The 27,979-nt window shown below is 28.8% G+C and overlaps 7 protein-coding genes and 1 long non-coding RNA gene across 9 annotated transcripts; 2 read left to right on the top strand and 6 right to left on the bottom strand.

Annotated features, from left to right (window-relative positions):
• Positions 1–34: 34 nt before the first annotated feature.
• Positions 35–2,565, bottom strand: LOC139995693 (uncharacterized). Of its 2 annotated transcripts, none has more exons than XR_011802042.1 (3): positions 2,306–2,565; positions 654–1,142; positions 35–558 (listed from the first exon to the last, which is right to left on the bottom strand). It is a non-coding gene; the product is annotated as an uncharacterized lncRNA (long non-coding RNA). The 2 variants fall into 2 exon arrangements; XR_011802043.1 differs by lacking the exon at positions 2,306–2,565 and adding an exon at positions 1,389–2,252.
• Positions 2,566–5,574: 3,009 nt separating this feature from the next.
• On the top strand, positions 5,575–10,136 carry LOC139995692 (calmodulin). Its single transcript, XM_072019392.1, has 4 exons — positions 5,575–5,810; positions 8,851–9,025; positions 9,281–9,523; positions 9,674–10,136. Exons 1-4 carry the CDS (start codon positions 5,808–5,810, stop codon positions 9,700–9,702), a joined length of 450 nt encoding a protein of 149 aa, XP_071875493.1. The 5' UTR covers positions 5,575–5,807; the 3' UTR covers positions 9,703–10,136.
• Positions 10,137–11,554: 1,418 nt separating this feature from the next.
• LOC139995690 (gamma-interferon-inducible lysosomal thiol reductase-like protein) lies at positions 11,555–15,309 on the bottom strand. The gene is made up of 4 exons (XM_072019390.1): positions 15,051–15,309; positions 14,339–14,517; positions 13,539–13,859; positions 11,555–13,425 (listed from the first exon to the last, which is right to left on the bottom strand). The coding sequence occupies exons 1-4, from the start codon at positions 15,163–15,165 to the stop codon at positions 13,336–13,338; spliced, it is 705 nt and encodes a 234-aa protein (XP_071875491.1). The 5' UTR covers positions 15,166–15,309; the 3' UTR covers positions 11,555–13,335.
• A 614-nt stretch (positions 15,310–15,923) lies between these two features.
• Positions 15,924–17,630, bottom strand: Polr1c (RNA polymerase I and III subunit C). Its single transcript, XM_072019388.1, has 7 exons — positions 17,478–17,630; positions 17,329–17,388; positions 17,057–17,247; positions 16,791–16,975; positions 16,532–16,720; positions 16,175–16,423; positions 15,924–16,085 (listed from the first exon to the last, which is right to left on the bottom strand). The coding sequence occupies exons 1-7, from the start codon at positions 17,529–17,531 to the stop codon at positions 15,970–15,972; spliced, it is 1,044 nt and encodes a 347-aa protein (XP_071875489.1). The 5' UTR covers positions 17,532–17,630; the 3' UTR covers positions 15,924–15,969.
• A 507-nt stretch (positions 17,631–18,137) lies between these two features.
• On the bottom strand, positions 18,138–20,594 carry Atpsyngamma (ATP synthase, gamma subunit). The gene is made up of 3 exons (XM_072019389.1): positions 20,451–20,594; positions 18,811–19,357; positions 18,138–18,714 (listed from the first exon to the last, which is right to left on the bottom strand). Exons 2-3 carry the CDS (start codon positions 19,338–19,340, stop codon positions 18,348–18,350), a joined length of 897 nt encoding a protein of 298 aa, XP_071875490.1. The 5' UTR covers positions 19,341–19,357; positions 20,451–20,594; the 3' UTR covers positions 18,138–18,347.
• Positions 20,595–21,467: 873 nt separating this feature from the next.
• On the bottom strand, positions 21,468–22,713 carry Jagn (jagunal). The gene is made up of 4 exons (XM_072019391.1): positions 22,411–22,713; positions 22,086–22,227; positions 21,808–22,023; positions 21,468–21,727 (listed from the first exon to the last, which is right to left on the bottom strand). Exons 1-4 carry the CDS (start codon positions 22,500–22,502, stop codon positions 21,599–21,601), a joined length of 579 nt encoding a protein of 192 aa, XP_071875492.1. The 5' UTR covers positions 22,503–22,713; the 3' UTR covers positions 21,468–21,598.
• Positions 22,714–23,452: 739 nt separating this feature from the next.
• Trmt61 (tRNA methyltransferase 61) lies at positions 23,453–25,009 on the top strand. Its single transcript, XM_072018851.1, has 4 exons — positions 23,453–23,887; positions 24,053–24,325; positions 24,450–24,619; positions 24,848–25,009. The coding sequence occupies exons 1-4, from the start codon at positions 23,533–23,535 to the stop codon at positions 25,007–25,009; spliced, it is 960 nt and encodes a 319-aa protein (XP_071874952.1). The 5' UTR covers positions 23,453–23,532.
• On the bottom strand, positions 24,902–27,786 carry LOC139995403 (tubulin gamma-2 chain). Its single transcript, XM_072018841.1, has 9 exons — positions 27,487–27,786; positions 26,987–27,189; positions 26,727–26,873; positions 26,526–26,662; positions 26,242–26,436; positions 26,043–26,154; positions 25,772–25,903; positions 25,524–25,706; positions 24,902–25,407 (listed from the first exon to the last, which is right to left on the bottom strand). The coding sequence occupies exons 1-9, from the start codon at positions 27,533–27,535 to the stop codon at positions 25,204–25,206; spliced, it is 1,362 nt and encodes a 453-aa protein (XP_071874942.1). The 5' UTR covers positions 27,536–27,786; the 3' UTR covers positions 24,902–25,203.
• Between the last annotated feature and the right edge of the window lie 193 nt (positions 27,787–27,979).

Genomic DNA, 27,979 nt, shown 5'->3' with positions numbered 1-27,979 from the left:
TTAATTTCAAAAGAATTTTAATAAACGAAACAAATGGAGAAAGATATACATGAAGTATTAGAGAAGTGAGAATAATTACGATACAATTCATACTATATATATGGTATAATACAAAATTCGCGTAACTTCACGATAAAATCACTAAAATTTAATTTACTCAGAAGACTTCATAAAATATTTTCACATTGGTGAATGATGAATTTTTCTAGAAACTTACTGTATACCAACAAACTATCGTACAATATTTCTATATAAACTGAATTCAAACGTTTTTTATTTAGTACAATATTGATATTACGAATATAGTACCATTATTTCCTTAATCACACGTATAAGTATTGCTTGCAATATCATTAATTAAAGACAAAACGTAGCAAGAACCTTCTAACATTTTTAATAATGCAATCCAGGAAATTTAATAATCGCATAAAGTTTTCAATTTTTTTTAATACAATAAAGAGACAGCATCCTCTACTGTATCAGATACATTGATTGAAAAATTGAAAATGAACATTATTTTGTAAATTGAACACGAAATAGTCTTCAATATTGTATTTTCTGTGAAATTAACACCAATTAGGCGCTATATCGATGTACGTAAGGTATAAAATTAACATTCTTTGCCGTGACACCCATTAAATTCCCTTCCTTACCGTTAATCGTGAACGCCGCTGTGCGCTTCTCCATCCCCCGTTCCGTCTCTTTTTAACGAGATTACGAGACTCCCTGTCCTATTCTATCGCGTGTCGCATTGCGCGTTTATTCGTGCGCAGGCTCACTGCAACTTAGCCACAGAACTTTTTCGAAAACCTTGCTTAACAGCAGCCAGGCCCTTTGAGGAACTGCGTCATGAATCCATATTTTCTGTGTCCTATCAGGTCGAACATCGATTTTTCCCAGTAACGATGCCCAAAAACAGTGTTCCGTAGATACTGTTAACCCGCGGAACGTCGTACCGCGTCACGTTTAGCGCATCACGCATCTGCAGAGCTTACGGCTATGCGTAATACAATCGACCAACTATTATCATCTTACTCCTTTTTTCTTTTCATGCTGGTCGAACGATACCTAAAGAGGGTTACAAGGCTCTACTGCATTGAACTTATAAAGATGTAGTAATACTGAACGTATGAAAGACGCAACTGTAATAATTATATAGGTTAGGAACTTTGACATCTTTTTTAACGTACAAGATACTTAAATACACTTATAATAAAAGGGGAAAAAAGCATGTTACAAAGGATAGTAGTAAATAACGTAAATTAAGTCAGTGATTCTTTTTTACATAATTAGAGTGGAGAAAATTTGTTTGTTTGTTGATAATACATTAATAGAATAAAATATGCTAAAACTCATTACGAAAAATATTCAAGTAAACGATATTTTACCTTATTAAATCTAACCAATGAAAATATTCCTTTTTTATATTTAAATGGTTTCTTTTTTACAGTAGTTAATTTCTTTCTGCAACTATTTTATTTTCTACATATCGTACTTTTACAAAATATGAGGCAATAGCTGTACAGAAATATCGTGGAACCAATTTCTGCTTTTTGTCCTTTCTGTATTAGAAGTTAATGTTTATTATTGCAAAAAAATTGAAATTATGTGGTTAGTTGTTAGAAATTTTTGGGAAAAGGATTACGATGAATGAAAAATTCATTTAAACAGATATCTCGTTCATATTTTTATGATCAAGATGTATTTATGCTTGTTACTGATACTGGTCTTTATATCGTAGGTTCTTTTGACAAATCCAAGGTGACCTTGGTATATTTTCAAAAAATTGGCGTGGAGGAATCGTCACTTCCGTTAAGTAGCTACATACGTGAACGTTCTTTTTTGCCGCACGCATGCTCATCGCTTATTATTGATATCGCGAACATCGTGCGACGGCGTTACCGCATATCGGTCACGGCCACCAGCGAAACTGTTAATTATCTATTAGATACGAACGAAGTTTACGAATATCGATACTTAAGCGACATCGTAATTTTAAATGAATTAAGAGTTTTAGTATACAGGAAATAAGCGAACAAGTCATTTACACGTCGATAAAGAAAACCCGTGTTATATTTTATCGCACCGTGACTAGATTAGAATTTAATAGAAAGCTGCACTTGCAACCATATTACAACTTCATTATGATAATCAATATTAAATAGTAATTACACTATGCAACAGTTGAACAGATATAGCAAAAATATTGTGTTATTAAGATATTATTTCACTTTCTTCAATAGACTAGGAAAATGATATGTTGTAGAAATGTTTCGAATTATGTATAAACAACATCTGTATTTACCTTTAATTAATTTTTTCTTATCATAATAGTATAAATTATATTATACATTTTGCAATACACCATATGTCTCATCTTGTACATTTAAAGAGTTAACGACTATATATGTCATCTTATAAAGTTAATAAATGATCACTTTATCCGCACCTAGCTCATAATTTAGAGAGCTAGGTTATGTAACTAAATAACATTTCATACAATTACAATTATATTTTTAATCTTAAAAGTAGATGCAGCAAGGTAAACGATAAGATAGACAAGCTTATAATGCATAACTGATATATGATTATATTGTATGACGTAACATGGCATAACAGTATAGTATATAATATGTAGTTAAAATAATATATAAGAGATTCTATTTTATTATATGTTATAATTATGCAAATTATAACTTATTTCGCTTTCGAATTAATTTAAAATTTATAATTATAAATGTTACAGATTATTAAATGTAATTGTTTCAAAAATGCCCAACAAAGGTCAGTTTATGTATCATGCTTAGACAAATATCAAAATATGTATAACATTCAAGTATAATATTATGATTATCTTTTTAATGATTGAACAGTAGATTATGTATAAATGTGCCGGTTTAAGAAGGAATTATGTACACAAATTCTTTAATGAATGCAGTTTTATCTTTTAGTACTAATCTTAAGTAGCAATAATTGATTACGATAAATGAATACATGTCATTTTAATTATTTGGTCTTGGAAAATCTAATTTTTATGTGAAATACAGTTGACGAATTACTCGCTACATAATGTTGGACATACCGTTGACGTAAGGAAATAAAAAAACAAAATAACTCTGTTTGAAACGTTGTAACGTTTGAAATTACCTGGAACCTTTTAATTGCAAATGCAACAGAAACAATTGGTTTATTGGACATTTCCTTTTTTCCTCTTGCATAGAATCGTGGACTCGTCATTCACATTTTTCTCTCGCGCGTCATGCGATGATCGTATTCAACGTAATCAACCGATACATTCTCGTAAATCGAATATCTATCCTTTTAGTAAGGTGTTCCGTCTCCATTCTAACTCATCATCTTTTTTTTTTTTAAGATGTTCGTAATTCTTACGATGACTCTGACTAATACAGAATTCAGTTTAAGTTTGACTTACCTATCTCTATTTCAGTAGACCTAAATTATTATACAATGCATCATCAAAGTAAGAAACGTTAAATTCTCAATTTTTTAATACAGTTTATACCAGATTAAATTTTTAAAAATTATTGCACAAATTTACGTTCAATTCGTACTTATATGATAAATTATTCGAAGCAGATTACAATGTCATTAGATATTCCTATGAAATTATTAAATAAATAAATAAATTATTCTGATATATGAGAAACGTAAATAAATGAATTAACAACGTGTTGTAAATTGTATCATACCAATTTAAATTGTGTTTATCCGTTGATGTAATACTACGCAATCTAATTAAATTTATGCACATCGTTACATACGAATAAAACTGAATGCTAATTTTTTTACAAATCAAATTCTTTCTGTCTACGTACTTATCTATTCTTCACTTTATTTCCATATCTTTTGCTCCGACCATTAAGAATGTTAAACCCTCCTAAAATTATACAGGTCAAAATGGAACTAAAGCACTAAGAAGAGCTAAAATTTTTTGCATAATTCAACGATGATAAAAGCTCTTTCGAGAGGCATCGCGAAAACAATTTGTCTCACGTTCTGATCTTCGAATTTTAATTTCAGTATCGTACCCGAAAAAGAATCTACGAATAACTGCAGCAAGGAATAAATTTTGGGAATTAAATATCACAATCGATAGTTGCTTCTTGGCCTGAAAACGGCATTCGCCTAATCGCACTATATTCTTTTATCCAACGAACGTGTACGCGCATTATTTTTATTTAAGAAGATATCGACCGATGCTATGAAAGGACATTGAAACCGCCAGCACTTCTGGGGTTAACGCAAGGGATGGTCCACGTGAAATAGGCCATCCAAATATTTCCTTTCCATGAGAATACGTGAGAACAGCATTGATGAATTTTTTGAAAAAATTTTATTGTAATACGAAATTTCAATGGAAAGTTTTATAAATCGCGCGTAAGGAAAAATAGAACTTCAAGGAATAGAAAAAGGTAAGGATTTATATTACTGCAAAAATTATTCCAATTTGCTTTATTTATCTAAATTAGTAAAGATATGCAAATGTCAATTAACATGTCTACTATAGATAAACGAATGAAAGATACAACTCTCTAGGGCATGAAGAAGTTTGATTCAGTGATAAAGTATTCGAAAACGTTTCCTATAGACTGTAAGAATTAATCCATCGTGACCCAATATCATTCGCAGGACGAGACAGCGAAGCAGACTCAAGAACCTGTTTTGCACCTGACGACTGTCATGTAAGATGCGGATTTCCGGTCATTCCAGAAACTGGAGTTGAAATCGGAAGCTGACTAAAAATGACGAATGTCATCGGGATTATGATACCAAACGAACAAAATATCGTTGCAGCAATTGTTCTTGTCAGTCGAATAAGCTACGATAGCTTAGGGTTTAGGAGACTAACGATATAGAAATCGTAAGAAAGCGAATGAAAAAAGAAAAAGAGAAAGAAAGAGAAAAAGAGAGAGAGAGAGAGAGAGAGAGAGAGAGAGAAAGGCAGAAGAGAAAAGGTAAAATGGAAGAAGGAAATAAGCATAAGATAAAGACAAAGATAGCAAAGGGGAGAAAGAGAGGAAAGAGAAGGGATATAGTAAAGGAAAGAAAAGGAAAAAGAGAGAGAAAGAGAGAGACGTAGGGCCTAAACGCAGCCGAAAAACGCGCTCATTGACCATTGCATTCGAGCCATCTCTCGCAGGGAAGCCCGGCTTTGACCCGGTAGCCGGCGGCGGCACAGTCCGCGCGGCTGCCTGACGCATTGCAGGTGCGCGTCGGCCAATCACAGGCCTGGTTAGTTCGCCCGGACTTGTCCTGTAAACACGACCGCACCCACCCCGCATGTAAAGCGGATTTGCACGATTGTCTATGACGACCGTTCTCTACGTTGGACGTCGTGTCGTTCCTACTTCTTCCCATTTGTCCAATTAAAAACCAGTCGTTTTTTCAGGGTTTTCGCAGAGGAGAAGCCGCACGGAACTATCTGTCGATCGCGTAGGAAACGACGCAGCGCATCGCCGCGTGAACTCCCCTTAACCCCCGTCTAGACCGTCGACCAATCAGGAGACACCGTCGTGTAGCCCGTTAGGGGCGGCGTAGTGATACCTGACCGAGACAAGCGGCAGAGAGGCTCGTACACCGAGAGAGAACGGTGGACTCCATTGCTGTTCGGAGTGCGTTTCTCGTCGGCCGTGTCGTATTGCGTGTCTGTCCGCGCTTTCGTGCACACAAGTTTTACTTTCCACGTTGGCCCAGAGAGAGATTGTGAATAGTATCCTTTGTGTTCAGTGCCTAAACCGATATTTCAAATCGTCGAGCGTACTGAGATATAAAAGAACCGAGCCAAAATGGTAAGTCGAATATGCTTTCTTTCCTGGTGCGTGTGCCTATGCGGACGTCGTTCAGCGGTCCCTCGCCCTCACCCTCCTCCTAGGCTTTCGTTTGCCGCATTGACGCGTCGAGTGCACGTGCAACCTACCGATACGCATTTATTGCAAAACTTCTTTTCTTCCATTTTTATCCGATTCAAAAGATTTCATTTCCAGATCCTATGATATTTTTCTACTTTATCCCACGTATGTTTTTTTTACCTACGCACTATTGCAATATTACATTCGTAATGGCCGGTATGCGGAGATGGACCGACTATCGATCCATTTCTACTCCGATGGCTTACATACGTTTTTCTCAGTCTCTTTCGAGATGTCATGAATTGTGAAACTTCCTCCGATAAAAATCGCAAAAAAACATCGAACGATCTAAACAGGAAACAATGATTTTTCAAATCTTCCGGCCGACCGTCAAGATATAGCGTTATGATAAGGCGCTACGGTGAAAACTTTTTCAGAGTCAACGTCGTTCGTATTACGTTGTGTCATGTATCAATGTAATGTGTAATGGTACGTTGGAATATCGAATGATGCGAGAAAACTTCCTTAAAATCGTTAATTCATAACTTTTATCTACATAAAATACCTTATCTTTAGATTATCAAATCTAATGAGATAATAATTGCTATCGTATTTCTTTTTGGACACATCAAAGAATTCCAATTGACGATAAGTTACTAGCGCTAAATTCGAATAAATACATTTCTTCATTTATTCGCCGAAAAAATTCAAGTTTTATGTGAGATATTTCTAAACGTAGTAATAGTAGTTGCATATGCTAGATAAAATATTGTCACTTATAGGCCTGATACACCTCAGTATCGTTTTCGTTTCGAAAGGAACTTGTTTTCATCGTACAGTACAAACTCCAATATTTCATCCAATTTTTATCTTGTATCTAGCAGGTTATTTTTTCGCAACATTTTTTAGGATTAAAGTACTTAATGAAAGAATACAATAATCTTGTATATTTTCTTTCATCATACGTAATCCGTTTTTTTCGCGATATTCACTGTTTTTCTTATGTAGTATATAGTATTCGACACAGTCAACCGTTACACGGTATACCTCACTATTGATTTTCGCGGTCTCTTGCTGTTGCGCCAATTTCCCTGATTCCTTGTACGTTCTTGCACTCATCTTCTTCTAACGATGACTTCAATTAACTTTTCGCAAAAGTTAATTTTTTTTAATACGAAAATATAAACATTAAATTCTACATTTTATTTTTATACTTAATCACGAGAACTTTATAAGAATTTTATACTCACAGTATAATATAAACACATTTTTTGTATATTTTCTAATTACATAATTTCAATTTTTATGATTTCAAATCAAACAAGATCATACGCTATGTAGTATTCAAATTTTTGAAAATATTTTCCATTTTTAGTTGCAGTTTTATGATGTTCGAAGGTGTTGGTCGATCGTCTTACCGCATAACCTAAAATATAGATACGACCATTCTAAAGTGTTTCTTAAGCATATAAATATTTAGTTTTTATAAATAAACCTTCAGTTGTATTAAAAATTAATTATACTCCAATGTAATATAAATTTTTTTAGTTAGATTCTTAACGAATATATATATATATATATAATATATTCGCTCCTATATATATATATATATACTTTCCTTTTAATAAACAACTGAAATATTAAATATCAAATTATTAGTTTATTTATGACATTTGTTTTTATACAGGTATAAGTGCTCAATGGATATTTTTGTATAAAGTATATAGAAGAAAGCATAGTATGTAGTACATATATATATATATATATATATATATACACAACTGACCTATATTGTAAGGTGTTTTATTCTAGAAGTCATAGGCTGATTTAAAACAACTTTTTATATTAACAATTGCACTTCCTTATCATTTATTTAATAGTTCTTCGTCTACAAATACAAAAAGTATTTAATTCGTTATTTTATTTAGGGATCTGATTATAGCAATAGGTAATTATTTCTTAGATATTCTTCGACCGCAACGAGCTTATGGTGAATATTTATTGATAGTTAAGCAGCCACGATATATATTTTATTTAGAACTAAAGTTGAATGAATTGGATTTGCGATGAAATAAAACAAATACTTTAAGTTTAATTGATTGTTAGATATATACACTTGCGATTGAACGTATACAAATGCAAGCATAGCTTCATTTGAGAAATGAATTCTTCATATAGTATAAGTTTATCGTATGGTTTGACTTGTTAGATTGAATCTCGGTTGTGTGTCTCGGTTAGATGTTTGATTGAATCTAATTCGAGTAAGAATCGAAGCGTTCAAGCTTCGCTCTACGATTTTTCAAAGATGCACGTTGATTAGCAGATGTCAAAAATCTTAATTTTCCAATCAACGGTATCCTAAGTATCTCGACCCCCCCCCTCCTCGCGCTTTTTCTTGGTGAGGGTGGGGCAATACCTGAACGGACGTGAAACGTTCCTAGTTTTCAGCAAGGTGGCGGCATTTCCTCCAGATCGAAACATCGACAATGCATTAAAGAGCGTTATGTATTAAACATGAAAGATATGAGAAATTTTAAAGAAAATAATGTTTATTGTTGTCAGAAATTTTACTAAAAAATAATCTTTCTTTGTAATCGTTTTACGAGTCTTGCCAATGAAAATTTAACGTATTATTTTTGTAAGCGTTTCTACAAAATATAGAATGTTCTTCATTTTCTCAGCATATACACTTACTCCATATGACATACTTCAGACAAAAGTATATCTTCAGTACATACTCATAACTAGCAAATATATAAACAATAGAAAAAATATATATTTATGTATTTTATAAAAGGGAAATATAATTCAAATTATTGCAACTAATAGAAAGATATTTTATGATATATCAAATTTGTGTGATGTCTGATAAAATAAAGATCCCATATAACTGATTTAACAAAATTTTAACTAGATTCTTTTAACAATATTATGCTAATAATGTGGACATGTAACTATAACTTTTATTTTTTATTTCAAGGCTGATCAACTCACAGAGGAGCAAATTGCAGAATTTAAGGAAGCATTTTCGCTATTTGATAAGGATGGCGATGGTACTATCACAACCAAAGAGTTGGGTACAGTTATGCGATCGCTAGGACAAAATCCTACAGAAGCTGAGCTTCAGGATATGATCAATGAAGTGGATGCAGATGGTATTTTACCCTAATCTTATTTTATAACTGACGTATAACTCATTGCATTGTTATTATTCATTATGCAATTTTTGTATTTCTTAGATTGCATGTGATATCAACATCATTTTCAAATCTATCAATTTAGATTATCATTTAAGATATTTGCATAATGAAAGAATATTTTTTACACTGTTATCATTATCTCGTTGTTAAAAACATTGGAAAAAATCTGATTTCAGAAAAAATCAAAACTAAAAATACTTGGAATTGTAGGTAATGGCACAATCGATTTTCCGGAGTTCTTAACCATGATGGCTCGCAAAATGAAGGATACTGACAGTGAGGAGGAAATTAGGGAGGCCTTCAGAGTATTTGATAAGGATGGAAATGGTTTCATATCTGCAGCGGAACTCAGACATGTTATGACAAATCTTGGCGAGAAACTCACTGATGAGGAAGTTGATGAAATGATTCGGGAGGCTGACATTGATGGTGATGGCCAAGTTAATTATGAAGGTTGTGCAATTAAATTTATATTTACTTTAATTTCTAAATTAAATTACTTTCATCAATATTTCGTAAATTTTGATTAAAAGTTTTAAAGCATTTTTCTAAGTTTAAATTACATATTTGCAATAGTAACTCTGTGTTATTTTCTTTGTCTAGAATTCGTCACAATGATGACATCAAAGTGAATGCAACCTGTGTAATGGAAAAACTTGCAACTTGGAGTGGTGTTGACGTATTAAAATAAATCAAGAAACAAAGAAAAATATAATGTTAACAAAAACGAATCGACCAGAAAGTGAAAAAAATCTTGTATCTGGACGCAAAGATGTCTTTAAAACGCGAAAAGTCAACGTCCAACACGCGTTAATCATCATTAACGATAAGTAATACAGGGCAATTGTTTAATTAAAGAGTTATACCACTAAAAATCATTATCTCTAAATACACAAAATACTTGACTACACACAACATAAACATAAAAATACATATTACACACACACACATAAATGAATACAAAAAATATGCAGCACACACATAAACACATCTATACATAAAAGATGATTTATTTCCGTATAAAAAATATAATTATATATATATATAAAAATGTTAGATATATATATGTATAAAAAAACAGACGCGCATGTTTGTTGATGATAAAAGTAAATAGTGTTTCCCTACTTTCCTCTCTTTTTGGCCTTTTCCTGTTTCTTCTCTGCACGTATCTTTGAAGACTTTCACATGCAAGTTTTCCTTGTAAATTCTACTTTTCAATGTATTGAAAAAAGATTATTAATCAGTAGACAGAAGAGAGGAAAAGTATTAAAAGAAGGGAAAAATCTACAGGCTATTATAGCGCATTGTATAGGTTCGTTTGTTGATCGAGATAAATTGGAAATTTATTCTATTTGTTTCTCGATCAAGAAGAACGTGCTTATGTCATCGATACAGCATTTGTTGTAGCGAAAAGTTTTATCAGTAACGTACATGTTAAGCGTTTGTTTTACTTTGCCAAAGAAAACTCGGATTGGACATCGTTTTCCAGAGTTCGAAATATAATGTCTTCGACCTTTGGTTTATCGATGATTCCGTACATACTGAATTCGTTACTACACCATAATGGATAATTTAATTCTTTTAATAGCTGAGAAATAGTATCAAAGAAAAAGTATTAGGAGGATTAAAAAAAATACTTAAGTATCCTCGAGAAGTTCAGAGATGCGCGTAATGCTATCTTGGACCACGTTTATGAAATCTATGGAATCGGGTTATATCAAAGTATTGATATTTCTGGTGAAACGTCTCTACGCTTTTTCAGCTTTGTTAAGCCTTTGAAAAAACCTATGTAATACATGACATTTATTATACATGTACACATATATACACAGACACACAAACGCGTACACAACAAAACATGTAAGACATATTTCACCAAGTGCGTTCTGTATTCAATTTCATTATAATCTCCCGTTTGTATCTTATCTCCACTGAGAAAGCCTTAAAACGCGTGCGCGTTACACAACGTCGACACCACTTTTGTTGAAATATAAATGAAATCACAGAGAAATAGGGATGAGGGATTTAAAAAAGAAATCAAGTCACAACAGTGATTGGTGCATTATATTTTCCTTCGTCCAGGGGTGCGTGCCAGTCTCGCAAGATAAGCAGGAGAAACTGGTGTGATTTTGTGAGATTCACATGATAATGTTAAGTACTAAGAGTAAAAAACGATCACCGAGAAGTGGAAACACATGCGTGTCGGTGATGCAGTAATAATATATATGTAATATATATTATATATACATATATACATATATATGTATATATGCACACATATATACTCATATATGTGTATATGTATATATATATAAAAACTAATTTACGAAGAAAAAAGGAAGAAAAGAAGAAAGAATTCCTCCACAGTCCTTTATTATTTAATATTGAAGTGAACAAAATGAGAAGTACTTGTATTTCTGGTGACCTAGATCGCATTGATCATAAAAAGACAAAATAAATGTATCCTCATTTTTAGGTCACAACTACTCAATTCGTTTCCTTCATTAACCAATGGACCTCTCGTTTCAGCCATTTTTATCTTCATCGTCATTTTCAATGGCATCTAGTAATAGTTTGCCGACAAAATGTATGTGTATAATTCACTGTCAAGATTCGCGTTAACATATCTACGAAGTTTCATCGGTTCGGAAGCCTTTTATAGAGATATTAAGGCATACGAATCGCAAAAGGAGAGCTCTTAAAACTATTTTACTTCACTTGCGATCGTTCTGATAGTTGTTATCGTTATTGTGAACATAAAGTTAAAATTTAGTGATTTACGGCGAAAATGTTCTCACTTTGTAAAGATGCAAAAAAAGAAAAGGAAAGAGGAATCACGACAAAGTCCTTTTGTAAATGGTGATATAGAAGTTACTCAAAGAACATCCCTATTTAAATGCTTAAACAAGTTATTGCTCGTTTCATCGATCATTGACGGTTAGTGTTTAAGTCTAAGTTAAAAGAATATATTCCAATATTTAATATTAATTTTATATTCGTGTCGCAAGTTATACATAGTCTAAACTATAATTTTATGAAAGTTCTTTACAGCGGGCGCTAAGAACCGATATTAAGTTTTAAAAATGAAAAGAAAAGGCAAGTCAGTATTGTATCTCAAGAATAACTAAAGCTTGAGATCTATTACAGAATCATATTCTCGTTTTCTTCAAGGATCGTTTCCCGAAACATTTATTCCTCGCAAATAAAATAGTGGAGATTCTACTTCAGTCACTCTTGTTCTCAATCTTTTGTCCGAAACTATATAAAATATTAAAATGCGATATTTATGAAACTCCGTCGTGACGTGAATAAGAAGTTATTTATTTTTGATGTTTATCTTTGAAAAATAATTCCAATAAATGTATTTATTCATTCGGCTAAAGAAAAAATATTCGCTATATGTTTTTTTCTCCTGTATTTGAGATTGTACGTTCATAATTTCTATTTTATGTGAGATATTTTCCGCCATATCAAAGGCATACTTCACTTATCGTGCATGACGAAGCGACACAGTTTGTATAAAGTGTTGATATTAAGTTAATAAATTGTTCCCATACATTAAAGTACTGATTAACTCTTGTTTCTTTTAATGTGAGAATAGCAGGTTTTTTAGTTTACCAAAACAGATTTTTTTAAGTATATCACCACTCTATTATATATAACTCTTAATTTATTCAATTTATTTATAAATCCAAACGTAAAATTCATCATAACCGAGCAATCAAGTATTACTAATATTAACATTTTATATAATGACAAACAATTTTAAGTTGAAGTAATATTACATCATGAACAAATTTGAAAAATATATATATGTGTGTATATATATATATATATATCATTAATTGAAATGATACAACATAAATATTTTAGTTTACTATCAGTCACAAAATAAGTGTAATTTAGGAGCTAATGACCTAGATTTTTTAATTTGGAATTTTCAAACAATAATGCTATTATATGTTACATACCAAATAGTAACAATACAGAAATTTCAATATCTTAAAATAAATAAAATTAAAAAAATTTTTTAAATAGTTCTACAAAGTATTATATATGTACTTATATATAATATATGCCCTTCTTTGATTTACTTCATTGAATTTTTACATTTTTAATTTCATTTCTTATTCTTAATAAAAAATTGGAAGGCATTTTTTCTTTAAATCTTAACATTCATTAGATACATAAAAATTTATGTAAAAAATATTGTATTTCGTGCAAATCTGTCAGGGAAGTATGTTTTATAAATACTTGATGTATCTTTACAATATACAACCTTCTGGCATAATTTTAAATTGTAGGCACACTTCATGTAGCAAATTTTTTAATATCCTTGCCTGATTCTCAGAATTCTGTAAATCCATATTTATTATGATATATATATAGGAACAAAAATATCTAATAATTTACATTGGTCTGAATATATTATTTTGTGTTTTAAAATTTCTTAACTTAAAAAACTTACCTCATTTAATACAACAGTTGGTATGAAGGAAATTTGTGGTGTTAAAGCATTTGTTAATTCCCCATATTTAGCCAAAAGTTCTTTGCCCTTATCTCCAATAAAGCACTTAAAGATAGGATTATAATCTATGTTCATTTTTTTTGCACAAATTTCCATGATATTTACTGGCACTATGTTATTTTTAATCATACAAGATAGATACTCCAACTGAATGGAAGTATTCTTCAGGATATCTATGGAACATGCATGAATGATATTTGCTCCACATTCAATGGGTCCATGTTGGCACATAAATTCATACCCATTTTCTGTTTTCACAGTCTGTAAGAATTTTGTAAACTCAAATAAGCTTAGACTTTAAAAGTTAATACTTATTTTCATTTCTCTCTAGATTAATCAAATATTTTCAACCAAAAAATAATTAAATATTAAGTATTAAGATAAGTAAGATACTTTCTAGTAATCTAATGTTAATTGTTACTAAAGTCAAAAATAAGATAATACTTTAGTTTATCAATAATTAGTCATTGTTTTAATTTTATATTGTTTCATGTTATTCTTTATGAAAATATATCTCATTATACATACGTTATAATGTAAAAAGTAACGTTAATATATATTTAAAAGAGGGATATACAGTATAACAGGATAAAAATATTTTACTATGTATACTATCTACTGTATTAATATATGTAGAATAATAAATACATACATGAAAATCAAAATTAATGTTACATTTTGTATGTATTGAGGAAACATACTGTTTTTAAATTATTTTTTCTCTTTATAAAGTATCCTACCGTAGCTTTCCCATATGGTATAAATTCCAACTGTACACTATTTGGAATTTTGTGGTACACTGGCAATAATTGTTTTATGAAAAAGTTGCGTGAATCTGGACATAGTGCTTCGTAATACACAGTTATGTGAACCTTTTGCTTACTCTCGTCATTTGTTAGCTGGTTGTCCTGAAGCTGTGCTATAGAAAACTTAGCAGATACCCAAGAAAATCGAGAAAGTTACATAATAGTAAATTAAAATTTTTATTTAAGCCATTGACACGAAAATAAAAATTTCATCTAATATTTTGTGTTGATATAACAGATAATTTTTACATTTAGAAAACAAAAATACAAATTTTGATAAAATTTCTGATTTTGAACTTACTACAAATTTTTGCACATTTATATTTTTTACTTATTTAATGTAAATATGTGATATGTAATATAATAATGACTAGAAGATAGGGATTGTCATTAAAACAAACCAAAGAAGCAGAATCCATAAGAAAAGCAATAAAGATATTATCTATCTATCTATTTAATGTAAATAAAATGCATTTTTATACAATATTCTTATAATTGGAAAAGTTATTAAATCATTTAATTTTAAATAAAAGTATTAAAGAAGTGACGAATAATTCTAATATACAAATCAGAAGCAAATATAATCTTGAAAAATTAAATTATTCCATTTTGGATGACATTTGCTCGTAGACACATGGATTTTTACCTTCTATGCCATATTTCTCTTGAGTTAGATTCAACCATACTTTCGAGGATTGCCAAAGAAGTAAAACAGATATAGCAATCAATAATATCTTCCATCGAAAAATTCCTAGTCCCATTATCCGTAATTCTAAAGGTAGAAACTAGAACGATGGTACAGAATAAATCTTACTCGTGATATAACAATTTTAAACCAGACAAGAAATCTGTGGTGTCACATCGCAATAAACATGGTAGTGATTTAACAATATTCCGTACTGCTTACATTCCAATCGAGTTTCATTTTATCATAATATAAAACGATACACTTAATATAGATAAGATAAAATCCGATCAATATATTCCTTACTAAACACATTCTTAAGATTATTTCCAATTCTTTTTATAAAAATCCACTAAATAATGGATATATATACATATGTATACACGATTCTTTATTTTTACATGTATTATTAGTAAATTAATCCCCATAAATATAAAATTAAATTTTAATTATTTATAACTTTTGAAATAATATGTTCTATTCTATATATATGTATTATTAACAGTGTTAAATCAGAGTCAACAAATAACCTCAAATATCAATGAATCTTTGGAGAAAATTATCATACCTACATAATCTGAATTCAACATATGATGCTTTTAAAGTCAAAACTATCACAAATATATGTTTTATATATATATATATACAATTTTTATGATCATCATAAAAATTGAAGAAAATCAATAATTGGAACTATTTTGTATAATAATGTCAAGATATTCATAGATCTTATACATAGTATTTACAATATATTTTTCATATTTTTTATTAAATATATTGTACATTACATTTTTTTATAAAATTGAATTTTAATGAATTAACTGAAGTCAAAAAGTTAAAATATTTTTGATTGTCATTACTAAAATCTTAATACTTCTGGCTATTTTTCAATGTTGTCCAGTTCTTCCAAGAACATTTTACACTTTCCCTTAAGTATCTTAGTTGCTTCTACAAATAATACAGATGGTGGTAATGTTCCCACTGAATCAATGGTAACTATAGAAAGAAAGATATACATAATTAATATATCAACATATGCATAATCTTTAAATGACAAATTTTTTAAATAAAGTATTTAAACTTACAAATAATATGATTTCGTACTCTACTTAACCGTACATATCCTTTGAGGTCTTCATGTTGAAATACATTTCTAGAACAGCTATCATAGCGAGGATTTTTAACCTTCGCTTCACGTGATTCTGGATCACCTGGTTTAGTTTCAATTACTTCTATAACACCAATACTAAAGCAACTTTTTAAACGATCCGCCATTTCTCCTCTGACAGGTTTTACTAGTTGTATATCTGGTAATAGTCTATATGATGCAGTAGCTAAATAAAAAATAATTTCGAAAGTATTACAAATAAAACTTATTGAAATAAATTCAGTTACGTTAATATTATAAAATTTAATAACTTAAATAATAGTATTCAACCTACCTACAGGAGAAAATTTAGCATGATCTTTCCCAATTCCTTTCACTGCATGCATAAAAAGATGAATTTCTTGACCAGGGCGCATTTTACATATTAAAATATCATCTTCTAGAACACCTAATTGCTCTGCTCCTCGAGGATAAAGTTCTGCTTGACGTCCAATGGGAACCCATTTAATATCTTTACTATACACTAAAAACAAAGTTATTTTTCTTCTTACATTTGTATAACTTTCTTTTAACTATATTAAATATTTAAGTACCATTGCTATTTCTATACATATCATTTGTTCTTCGAGAATCTTTAGGTGCTTGGGGATTCCAAGTACATGATACTTTAAGTTCATATCTTAGAGTATCTTGATCACTAACTTCATCTTCATCTTTAATAGTGGATGAAGGATACTCAAATAATCTTGGATCAGCTCGAAGTGGTACTAAACCCAATCTTTAATATCAACATACATATATATAAATTTATAGTTTTTGAATGAAAAAATAATATACATTTCAAATATAAATAACTAACCTGTGAGCTAGAACTTCATCTTGAATTAAACTTGTGTTATTTACAATATAAACCTTTTCTATAGCCATGGTTGGTACTTCACTTAAAAGAACTCTACGAAATGCATTAGCAAACCCAACAGGATAACCTATTAAATCAAATTCTAACTCTCGTTCATCTTCAGACTCTCTTATCACTTGTATTTTGAATTCCTAAAAATATAAATTAGTATAATATGTAATAATTTTATAAATATTAGAATTAATATATTTTTTGTTCAGGATAAAAAATACTTTTTTAAAATTATGTAAGTTCCAATCTAGTTGTGGTTGATAATTAGTATATTCAGAAGCCTAAAAGATAAAATTATTATTAATAATTGTTAGTTTGAATTATCACAAATATATATATATATATACATATGTGTATTGTAGAACCTTACATTCGGTATACCATGTTCTTCAAGAATAACACGAGATTTTCGACTTCCTTCCATTATTTAATATTTGTTATGACATTGAGGTTACATTCACAAATAGCAGGAAAATACACGTGGAATAACTCTGGTGTTCCTCAAAGTATAAAATATATAACCGATGTTCCTTAATACATTATATTTCGCTTAAATTTAAGAAATATTTTTAGTATAATTTATGAATTAATAAAACGAATCATACAACTACTTTAGAAATATTAATATAAATATTTTATTTAGTTATCAGTACAAAAATTTATGGTATAATAGATTTTCAACAAAATTTTTCTTTATTTTTTTTTATTTTAATCGTAAGCACTTTATATTTAAATTAAAATTTTATACATATTATAGGTAATTCTTTTTTATCACAGCCTACAAAATGCAAAAAAAATTTCATATACTTAAATTATTAAAGTAAATTTTTTATAGAATATACAAAGAAATGATTTAACAATAAATAGCAATAATGATAATAAATTATAATTGCATACTATTGTATACATAAATATCTGATATTTGTAATATGTGTTATTAGCATAGATATAACTTTATTGCGTTAATAAATACAAAAATTAATAGAATTATCTTATTTATTTGGCAGTTTTAATTGTGACAAATGAAATATTTCAGCGAACAGTTTTTAACAGTTTATTTTCATGTTGGGTTATAAACATTGTATTTTTAAACATCATCATTTTTAGCAATTTCGAGAGGTCCGGAATTGAAATTTGCTTTTCAGAAAACGGCACATTCAAATGTCAATTGACAATACGTTTGTGATCTACTTCCCAACACTATAATGTTTTCCCTTTTTAATGCACATTATATATTTCTTTAATCCAAAGCAGCAGCACCAGAAATGATTTCAATTAGTTCTCTAGTAATTACAGCTTGCCGAGTACGATTGAATGTCAGAGTTAATTTATCTATCATCTCCCCTGCATTTTTGCTAGCATTATCCATAGCAGTCATACGACTTGACTGTTCACTACAGGCACCTTCTTTCATAGAATAAAATAATAGAGAAGCTAGAGAAAATTCCAAATAGCTCTGAATTACATTTTCATCCAGAGAATCATATACTGACAATTTTGGTGCATTAACTACTGCATTTTTGTCAAAAAGGGGTAACTGATCAACAGCATATGATACCACAGACTTGAATCGATTATACACAATGCGGCCAGAACCAAAACTGTACCTGTAGACATCAATATATTGATTCACATATGTTAACATAAAACAGAAGTATACAGAATCTTATACATTTGAAAATAATATATAATAATTAGCATACCCGCTATTCATAATTTCAATTGCTACTTTGGCAGCATCATTAAATGTGGGTGGTTTACGACCAACTTCAGATGCAACAAACAATATATTGTTAGCAAACAAACGTGATAAAATCGCTCGAGATTTTTCACCAACACATATAATCTTTGTATTTTCACATTCTTTGGGATCAGCTAAAAGGACATCCCTAATGTTACGAGAAACTCCAGTGTGTACAGCACCACATAATCCTCGATCACTTGTTATTGCTACTACAAGCTTTTTCTCATCATCTGGTGGTGCTTGAATTTCAGCTTGTTCATAAAATGCTTTTGTACCAATCCCAAGAGGTCTAGCTTGTTTTAAGTCTCTTTCTGCTCTATTATATTTAGCAGCTGATACCATCTTCATTGATTGAGTAATTTTTTGAATATTCTTTACAGATTTCAATCTTATAGAAATTGCTTTAAGAGTTGCCATACCACGTTTTTGTTGCTGCTGCTGCTGTTGAGCAGCAAGCCGCACAATTGTTGTCATATGATTAGAAAACATTTTGAAGTTGAATGTCCCTGTGAAATTATATAAAACATATACATATGCATATATGTATATACATTTTTATTGTAATCTCATAATATGTACATCAAAGTATTTATTAACTTAGGGTTTATAAACAAATCTTACAATATCAAATAGTCAAAATAATTAAACTTAATATCTGTTTTTCTCTAAATGAAAGAAGTATTTATTAGAATTAGGAAAATTACTTTCTTACATTATCTTTATATAATATACCTTAATGTAGATCTTGAATTTTATTTTCAGATTACTTAATACTTTATTGGTAAAATATAACAGAAGTAAAATAAATTATAATACTTAAAACAAATATTGGAATTTTTAATGTAGGTTACTAATCATACGTATACAAAATTTCTTAATATATTAGTAAAATTAATACTAATTTATAATTTCAACTTAGACTAATTAAATATAATCAAAACTAGCAATATACTATATAGAAATTGAAAAACATAAAATTTTAAAGGAACACAAAGAACATTACTGGAAAACTCTTGTGTGAAAATATATTAAACTTACCAACACCGTTATTTAAGTTTTGGAAAATAAAACAATAAATTACATAAGACATACATTAATAAGATCATAAACTTAATAAGCAAGATAGTAAAATACATTTGTAGTTTATATTTTTAATAAATATTAATATTGCAATGTTAACATTATATCTATTAACAATATTAATTCATTTATTGTAATTTGTCATACTGAAAGGTAATAATTGCTATATTGTTCCATAGAAAACATTCATCTGTCTGAATGATTTAAAGATAGACTTCATAATGAAAATGAAATTTAACATAGATAAAAGTTAAAAAAAAAGGGAGAATGTAGAAAGTGAATAATATATGACACAATATAATGATATTACAGTAATAGCAATAATATATCAATAAATGTGAATTATTTTTTAATTAACTATAATATTATCTGATTTATATAATCACAATGGATACCATTTGTGTTCAGAATTCATTTATTGTAATGTATATATTTGTGGCTTTTTATTTATTTTTTTTATAAATCAATTTATTAAAATAACTACTTTAATTTTTATCTATTATAATAATTGAAACTCACCGCACGACTTAGAACAATGCGATAAGAAACGAAAAAACTGTGTCAAACGGAATGGAAATGATCATAGGGTATGAAGTCCCTCACGAATCACGAACAAGTGTAATATCCATATATGTGTGCAACTTCTATACAGACGATCAATAGGCCCCCTGTGTGTAAAGATGTCTTACGATCTAGGGTATTTATGGATTCAGTGGTTATTTCAGGATTTAATTTGCCTAGGTTAGCACCAATGGTATCCTAACTTCTCTGCTCATTAGACTGCCAAAATTTAAAGTAACTGCTAGGACGTAAAGTCGACTATTTACAAACTTAACTAACTTAATGGACTAATTGCACGAGATATATGTGAAAATTCCCTTGTTTCGGGACCCTCTTCTTAGGTCTAGGTATTCCCTTGCAGGGTCCAGTAGTCAATTATACATTTGATCGATAATTCTCGCCATTATACCTAATAACGTAATGTACACGTATAAATATAAATGCATTATGCATGGATTTAGTTAACATTAACATAATGTATATGTCTAATTATGTTAATATTAGTTTTTATGTAATTTTTGTATTGGGTAGTTCAGGTATTTGTTGTAGCAAACAATACAAAAAAAGGTTAATAATTTATTTCAAATTTTATTTTACTCTTATTACATAATGAATTGTGTATTTAATATAGAAATTGCGACTCTTTTTTTTTAATATCAATTCATTAATTATTATCTCTTTTTTAACATCAATTCATTATTAAAATTGCTTATAAGAAAACAAAATGAAATGTTTCAAAATATGTGATTTAAGATACATAAAATACACATGATATAATGTACATGAACACATGTATATATACATATTTACATATTAGCAATATTTTCACAGTTTTAATTTTTATTAACAGTATATATGAGTTTGTCCCAAAAGATTCTTTTGTTTTATAAGGAAATAATTGATGCACATTTTTTGTTTTATATTATTTTATTGAATTATGTATGAACCATTTTATAATAATAGAACAAAATAATATAAAATAAAAAATGTTATGCATTTATTATTTTCTTATAAAATGGAAGAAACTTTTGGGACAGCCTAATATATTACTATATTACAAATAGTGTTCACAGATATGCCAGATTTCAATGAATTTTCTTATTAAATTAGTCAGCTTTTTTACTTCCTCGTGTTTTCCAAGCTACTATAAGATTCCAGGAAAAGAACAAAGAAAAAGAATGAACTTGAGATGCTAAGAGAATAAATGCATACCATAATAATCCATATGGTAGATCCTAGAAATTAATTTTTATAGATTTAACAAATATTTTATATGAAAATTTCCAATAATAGATAATATATGACTTATTAATACCTGCCAAAAGTGAATTTCATTTGTTTTACCAACAGTTAAATATTTCCAAACATCCTTGAAATAATATACAACTGCATAAAGTAATGGACCATATCCTAATAGGATGATACCTATCATGTACTGTTTTAATGTTTTAATTCTGTTTCTTTTAATAGCAGACAATGCAAGAAAACTTAACATCAAACTTGTACACCAAATATATTCCCACCATAAAGGCTATAAGAAAAGAGAGATATTATAATTCAATAGTTTAATGTTTTATATTAAAGATCATATACCTGAGGTACTTGTAATTCTTCAATCTCCAAAATAAATATATCCAAATGGTCTAAAATATCGGCTGATAGCTTGGCAAGCATAACGAAGAAAAGAAGATAATGAAAAAATATGCAATATTTCAGTCTTGATTTATTTGTTGCGCTAAAAGGAATGCACGTTTAATTCTAATAATAAATAAATAACAGTCGAGGAATGATTTATTTTTAATTATTATTTTATTCAATTTTCGAAATCATATTATACGTGTAGAATATCAAAAAATTCTTAATGAAAGAAAGAGGAAAATAGCTGATATACATATCGTTTTTGTTATGTCTTAATTACCTGATTTGATAATGACCAGCAATCTTTTGTCTATGATTAAAATCACTTCCATCTGTACCCAGGGCCTGGGACAGTGTTACTTTTGAAGCCATATTTCGAAATTATGGTGACTAAGATATAAGAAATCAGTTTCTGTTTTAACAACAGAAATTTACGTATAAACAATTTTCGAGCTGCAATTCAAGATAAACCATTCGGCACTTCATTACCAACTATTTTACTATTTTTAAACTTTTTCGAAGCTCTGTTAGTGGCCTCATGGGTCACGGATCTCTGCAAATGTGTCGCTTTTATTAAGTCACGTTTTCATTTTATGAAATTGAACATCATTTTTACTGATTTTCTTTTTTATATTCATTTCACAAATAGATATTTTTAATTATTATAATTTACTATTTGTATCATTTTGTAAGTCGATAAATCAAAATCTTTTAACTATTTAGTAAATATAGACAAATAATGTAAAATGAAGATTATTATCATGAACATTAGTTTCGCATTATATTATGACATAATTAGAATTTATTACATTTAAAAAAATTTTTTGAAATAAATAATACAGTTTTGTTTCTAGATAATACACAAAATTATATTACGTACCACGCAATTACTTTCTATTATGTTTTATATTAGCGAAGGAAATTATATGTTTTATATATTATATGAAGATAGGCTAGACATTTTTTTAGAGTTTCATTTTTAATTTTATTTATACATAATGAAGTGAATTCTTTGTCATTGATAGTAGACAAAAAAATGATAGAATGCGTACATATACACATACGAGTTCCTATTTCAATTAACCTATGTAATATATATGTATGTACAACAATTTGAAACATAACTGTAATTTAAAAGGTTTGAGATTTAAATTTTGAACACGTGTATTACGAAACATAACCTTAAATGTGGAAGGTTGAATTTAACATTCAAAATATTATAAAATATTGTGAATGATATAAAGTGATATGATAATAACAACGTTACAAAACGTATAAAGAAAAGTGTTATTTATACAAATTAATAATAATTATGATGTAAAATTAATAATGTTATGATATAAAATAGATGAATATTACTATAATATTATTTGACGAATAAATCCAATTTGTATTCATTAAAATGAGTTTTAATGAAGTAAAAGAATTCATTGAAGAAGGAGATGTGGTCATTTTATACTTAGGACATAACAATATGCATTCTTTAGAAATAAAGGCGAAAATTCCCAATAAAAATGGTGAAATGGTTGACAATGTTTTTCAAACAAAATATGGAGCACTTAGAGTATTTTCTCTTGTGGGACACAAATATGGAACCATGAAAAGACTTTCAAAAGGATGGGTATATGTTTTACAACCAACACCAGAACTTTGGACATTGACAGTACCTCACAGGACACAAATTATATATAGCCCTGACATAAGTCTGATCATACACTTGTTGGATTTAGTACCAGGAAACATAGTTATTGAAACAGGTTCAACAACTATTAACTATTTTCAGAATATTTGTTTGATTTGATTCTAAAAGTACTAACTTATCAATATATTTTATATTGGAATTTTACTTATTAATGCATTTTGAAGTTACATTTACTTCATATAATTATCACATTCTTAGTTTTATTATCTTATTGTTTTAGGTACTGGAAGTGGATCTCTTTCCCATGCTCTTATTCGCGCAATTCGCCCTCACGGTCATCTTTATACATTCGATTTTCACGAGCAGCGTGTAAATATTGCTCAAGCAGAGTTTGAAAGACATGGACTTAGTAAATTTGTAACTTCAAGTCATAAAGATGTTTGTATGGAAGGTTTTGGAAAAGAATTAGAAACAAAAGCAGATGCAATTTTTTTAGATCTGCCACATCCATGGTTAGCAATAGATCATGCAGTAGTTACTTTAAAGAAATCAGGTACAAATTGTTTTAGCGAAAAATTTTATTTAAGTTTGTCAGTTACTACAAACTTACATAAACAAATTACTAGTAATTAACATAGTAGGACAAAGAAATGATTTTTTGATTATTTTATGTTTAGGTGGAAAACTATGTTCTTTTTCTCCTTGTATTGAGCAGGTTCAACGTACTTGTGCAAAATTAGTATCAAAAGGATTCATTGAGTTGAATACCTACGAATGTTTACAAAGAGAAGTACATGTACAATATAGAAATCTTTCTATACTGAATTTAGAATACCTGCAATATGAGGTATATATAATAGATGCAATATATAGAATTAATATATGTGTTGTAAAATGAAAGATTCTTTTCATTAAGTATTATTTTTCGTTCAATTCTTATAAAAAGATATATATATATATATATAAATATCATAACTCAAATGGCACAAACTTAGTTTATGTTTTATACTTAGAATGATATTAAATATCAGTTTTGAAAATATTAATATGACCTTTTTTGGTAACTATGTTTTAGGATATACACAAAGATATGGCACAACAAAGTGAATGTGAGAAAGAAGAGAGAAAGTTGCTTACTGCAATGCATGCTCATTCTTTACCTGGTCATACAGGATTCATTACAATTGCTACATTACCTCCATTTTGTGTACGGAAGATAGAAATGGATTTAAAATAAAAAATTGTACCAAAATATTCTAAAATTGCTGTTCACTATATGTGTAGTATTGAAACTTAATTTTCGTAGAACAACTTTAATACTGCTCAAAATAGCATCTATGATAATAAAGTAAAATATAAAATAACAAGTAATAATCAGATCTTAAGTTTTTCTTTATATGCACGATAATCTTATTAAAATTATTGAATATTTTATGTTTCTACTTTGCTGGGATTCCATGATAAATAATCCACTCGGGTGGCTGCCTGATATTCCTTTACCAAATATTCGACGACTTCTCTAGAATTATCCAATTCGTCCAAATTATCTTCGAACATTTTTTCCTTACGAAATTGTTCTAAAAATGCTTCTCGCTTTCGTAATTTATCATACTGTTGTAAGGCACGATCAAATAACTGAAATACATATGTATTACACATTTAACATAATTATCAAGTAATTCTGAAAGCACTAAATTTAATAATTAAAATAATTTAGTATCGTTTAATATGAAGATATTTTTGCAACTTACTGATGATATGTTAGTATGATTGGCTAACATTAAGCCAGATACTCTATGTGTACTTTGAATATATGGTGATTTTCTTGAAAGGGCTACTTGTATACTAGCAGGACCCCAAGGTATAAATTGCGCAAGTTTTCTTTCTCTGATTCTTTGTAAAGATTTATGAACTTGGGTTGGATCTACTTCACCCTAAAACATCATATTTATAAGATTTTATTTTTATTTTCACCCTTAATATTTTTAATGAAACGTACTTGAATGATATTTAAGATAGATATATAACAGTGAGATGCATTTCTATCTAATGCTGTAGAAACCATCATATTTTTCGGCTGAAGCAAACGTCTCATTACATCTAATACAGAAGTTTTTCTTACAGATGCTCCCTGTGAATTATAAGAGACAAGTTAATTTAAACAAAAATATTTTCAGGACATTTTATTAAATATGTATATTTTTAAAAAATTTTTAAATTTGAAATAAGAAACGAAATTGCTCTATATATTTCATAAAATGAATACTTACTTCTTGATCTGTAGTAAGAGGAGTATAACCAGTCATGAGGAAATGTAATCGTGGTGTTGGAATTAATGGAGCAATTAAACCAACTAAGTCATTGTTCATATAAGAAGGATATCTAGTATTACATGTGAATTAAATAAATAAATCTTTATAATCTTTTACATTAATTTTTTAAGCAAAATACATATAAATGATATACTACCGAAGTGTGGTGGTGCTAACAGACATTATTGTAGAAACAAGTTTATTAATTTGTGTAAAACTAGGATTTTGGATATGAAGTCTATCTGATGCTATTCTATTAAGTGCTGTGTTGTCTAGAACAACAACACAATCAGCACATTGTGTTAATCTTTTTAAAGTTAATAAGGAATTGTATGGCTGTACGACTACATCGCTGAAAAGAATTTTCTTTTTAATTTATTTATATTAAAAACGTAATATTGTTTTAATTATTATAATATAGTTTTATTGCATAATACATACCTTATCTCATCTTGGTTTGGAAAAACGCTATATGTTTCAAGTAATTTTTTTGGAAACCTATCTGCGAGGGATTCAAGCATGAATGAACCCATACCTGAACCAGTACCACCTGCGATAGAATGACACAAAACAAACCCCTGTAAATTAACATAATGATTACAATATTAACGATATAAATTCAAATAACATAACTACACATACCTCTAAACTATCACTTCCATCTGCTTCTCTGTCTAAAATATCAAATATTTCTTCTTGAAGTTTCTCTCCTTGATGATAACCAGATGCCCAATTATTACCAGCACCACCTCCATGTTTTGATAAATAAATATTCTCTGGATTATATAACTTGTGGAAAATAATATTTATAATAACAATGTATTTTAATAAAGAATATATTCATATAAATTCATGAAGTTAAACATACTTATAATATTTATACAAAATATAGTAGTGAATACCTTTGAGTAGGGAGAATTCATAATTGTATGAATTACTCTGGGTTCCAAATCTAATAATACTGCTCTTGGTATATAATGTTCATCATCTGATTGATAAAAAAATACATCTTTTCTGTCTGTACCTTCTGTTGCATAATCTTTTAAAATACCTTCTGGACTAATACCATGTTCAGCGCATAATTTTTTCCAAAACTCAAATCCAACTAAAAATTGAAATTCTTTTATTATTTATTTTTTTGCTAATGTAGTATCGTAATACATCTTATGAATATATTTTCAAAACAGAAATTTGGTTTCCTACTTTCGTAGTACATAAATTTTACAATCTTTATATTTCTAGTAGAAAACTAAAGATAAACAAAGATTATTTTAATAAAATATTAATGAAGTAGTAAATTATACGTAATTAAAAGTACGTTATTTGGTTACATTTGCAAATTAATAAGAAGAAAAACAGAGAACAACATTTTAACAAAGACATAAATCGCATAGTTACTTACTTTGATTACCGCATTGGCCAAGTTGTAAAGTTATCATTTCGCAAGGCATCTTGAATTTCTTATTTAATTCTTATTGAGAATTCAATTTTTTATTATAATTACTTCGCTTTGATTTTACGCGCGATGAACCTTCAATTTGATTGATACTTCACATATTACAAATATAACTATTCTTCACAAATATTATAATAATATATATATATATATATGATTATGTTTATTCGTACAGTTACAAAATATTTTTGATTGCTGATAATAGAATTATGCACACAGAATAATATTATTCGAATCCGAATGTTATTGCTGTTGTATTCAGTTATAGATGGTGCTGCGTTAAATGTCAATGTTTTTTGCTGTTTGAAACTTCAATCAGTTTAAAAATGCAAGGAAAATTTTCATTATGAATGAATTTATATCATAATGAAACAATACAGACAAAAAACTATTTTTTAATTATTTTGGATAGTTTTACATTTTAGAGAAATAATGGTTT

The sequence above is a fragment of the Bombus fervidus genome, chromosome 16 (assembly GCF_041682495.2).
Source record: "Bombus fervidus isolate BK054 chromosome 16, iyBomFerv1, whole genome shotgun sequence".
NCBI lineage: Eukaryota > Metazoa > Arthropoda > Insecta > Hymenoptera > Apidae > Bombus > Bombus fervidus.
Note: the sequence above shows the minus strand (reverse complement) of the source record. Positions and strands in the feature narration are given on the sequence as shown.

Bases quoted from the DNA above. Each gene is read 5' to 3' on its own strand.
- LOC139995403 (XM_072018841.1), bottom strand. From the start codon at position 27,535: ATGCCTTGCGAAATGATAACTTTACAACTTGGCCAATGCGGTAATCAA. The intron at 26,155-26,241 runs GTAGTATATCAT...ATGTAATACTAG, and splicing joins GTTAGCACCACCACACTTCG to ATATCCTTCTTATATGAACA. The intron at 25,707-25,771 runs GTACGTTTCATT...ATGATGTTTTAG, and splicing joins CTATCTTAAATATCATTCAA to GGTGAAGTAGATCCAACCCA.
- Jagn (XM_072019391.1), bottom strand. From the start codon at position 22,502: ATGGCTTCAAAAGTAACACTGTCCCAGGCCCTGGGTACAGATGGAAGT. The intron at 22,228-22,410 runs GTAATTAAGACA...CATTCCTTTTAG, and splicing joins GCTGGTCATTATCAAATCAG to CGCAACAAATAAATCAAGAC. The intron at 22,024-22,085 runs GTATATGATCTT...CTTTTCTTATAG, and splicing joins AAGAATTACAAGTACCTCAG to CCTTTATGGTGGGAATATAT.
- LOC139995690 (XM_072019390.1), bottom strand. From the start codon at position 15,165: ATGGGACTAGGAATTTTTCGATGGAAGATATTATTGATTGCTATATCT. The intron at 13,860-14,338 runs GTAGGATACTTT...AAATTCTTACAG, and splicing joins TACCATATGGGAAAGCTACG to ACTGTGAAAACAGAAAATGG. The intron at 13,426-13,538 runs GTAAGTTTTTTA...ATGGATTTACAG, and splicing joins CAACTGTTGTATTAAATGAG to AATTCTGAGAATCAGGCAAG.
- Trmt61 (XM_072018851.1), top strand. From the start codon at position 23,533: ATGAGTTTTAATGAAGTAAAAGAATTCATTGAAGAAGGAGATGTGGTC. The intron at 23,888-24,052 runs GTTCAACAACTA...TTATTGTTTTAG, and splicing joins AAACATAGTTATTGAAACAG to GTACTGGAAGTGGATCTCTT. The intron at 24,326-24,449 runs GTACAAATTGTT...TTTTATGTTTAG, and splicing joins AGTTACTTTAAAGAAATCAG to GTGGAAAACTATGTTCTTTT.
- Atpsyngamma (XM_072019389.1), bottom strand. From the start codon at position 19,340: ATGTTTTCTAATCATATGACAACAATTGTGCGGCTTGCTGCTCAACAG. The intron at 18,715-18,810 runs GTATGCTAATTA...TGATGTCTACAG, and splicing joins ATTGAAATTATGAATAGCGG to GTACAGTTTTGGTTCTGGCC.
- LOC139995692 (XM_072019392.1), top strand. The intron at 9,026-9,280 runs GTATTTTACCCT...TTGGAATTGTAG, and splicing joins CAATGAAGTGGATGCAGATG to GTAATGGCACAATCGATTTT. The intron at 9,524-9,673 runs GTTGTGCAATTA...TTCTTTGTCTAG, and splicing joins TGGCCAAGTTAATTATGAAG to AATTCGTCACAATGATGACA.
- Polr1c (XM_072019388.1), bottom strand. From the start codon at position 17,531: ATGGAAGGAAGTCGAAAATCTCGTGTTATTCTTGAAGAACATGGTATA. The intron at 16,976-17,056 runs GTTAGTTATTTA...TTGATATTAAAG, and splicing joins GATGAAGTTCTAGCTCACAG to ATTGGGTTTAGTACCACTTC. The intron at 16,721-16,790 runs GTACTTAAATAT...CTTTGTTTTTAG, and splicing joins TATGTATAGAAATAGCAATG to TGTATAGTAAAGATATTAAA.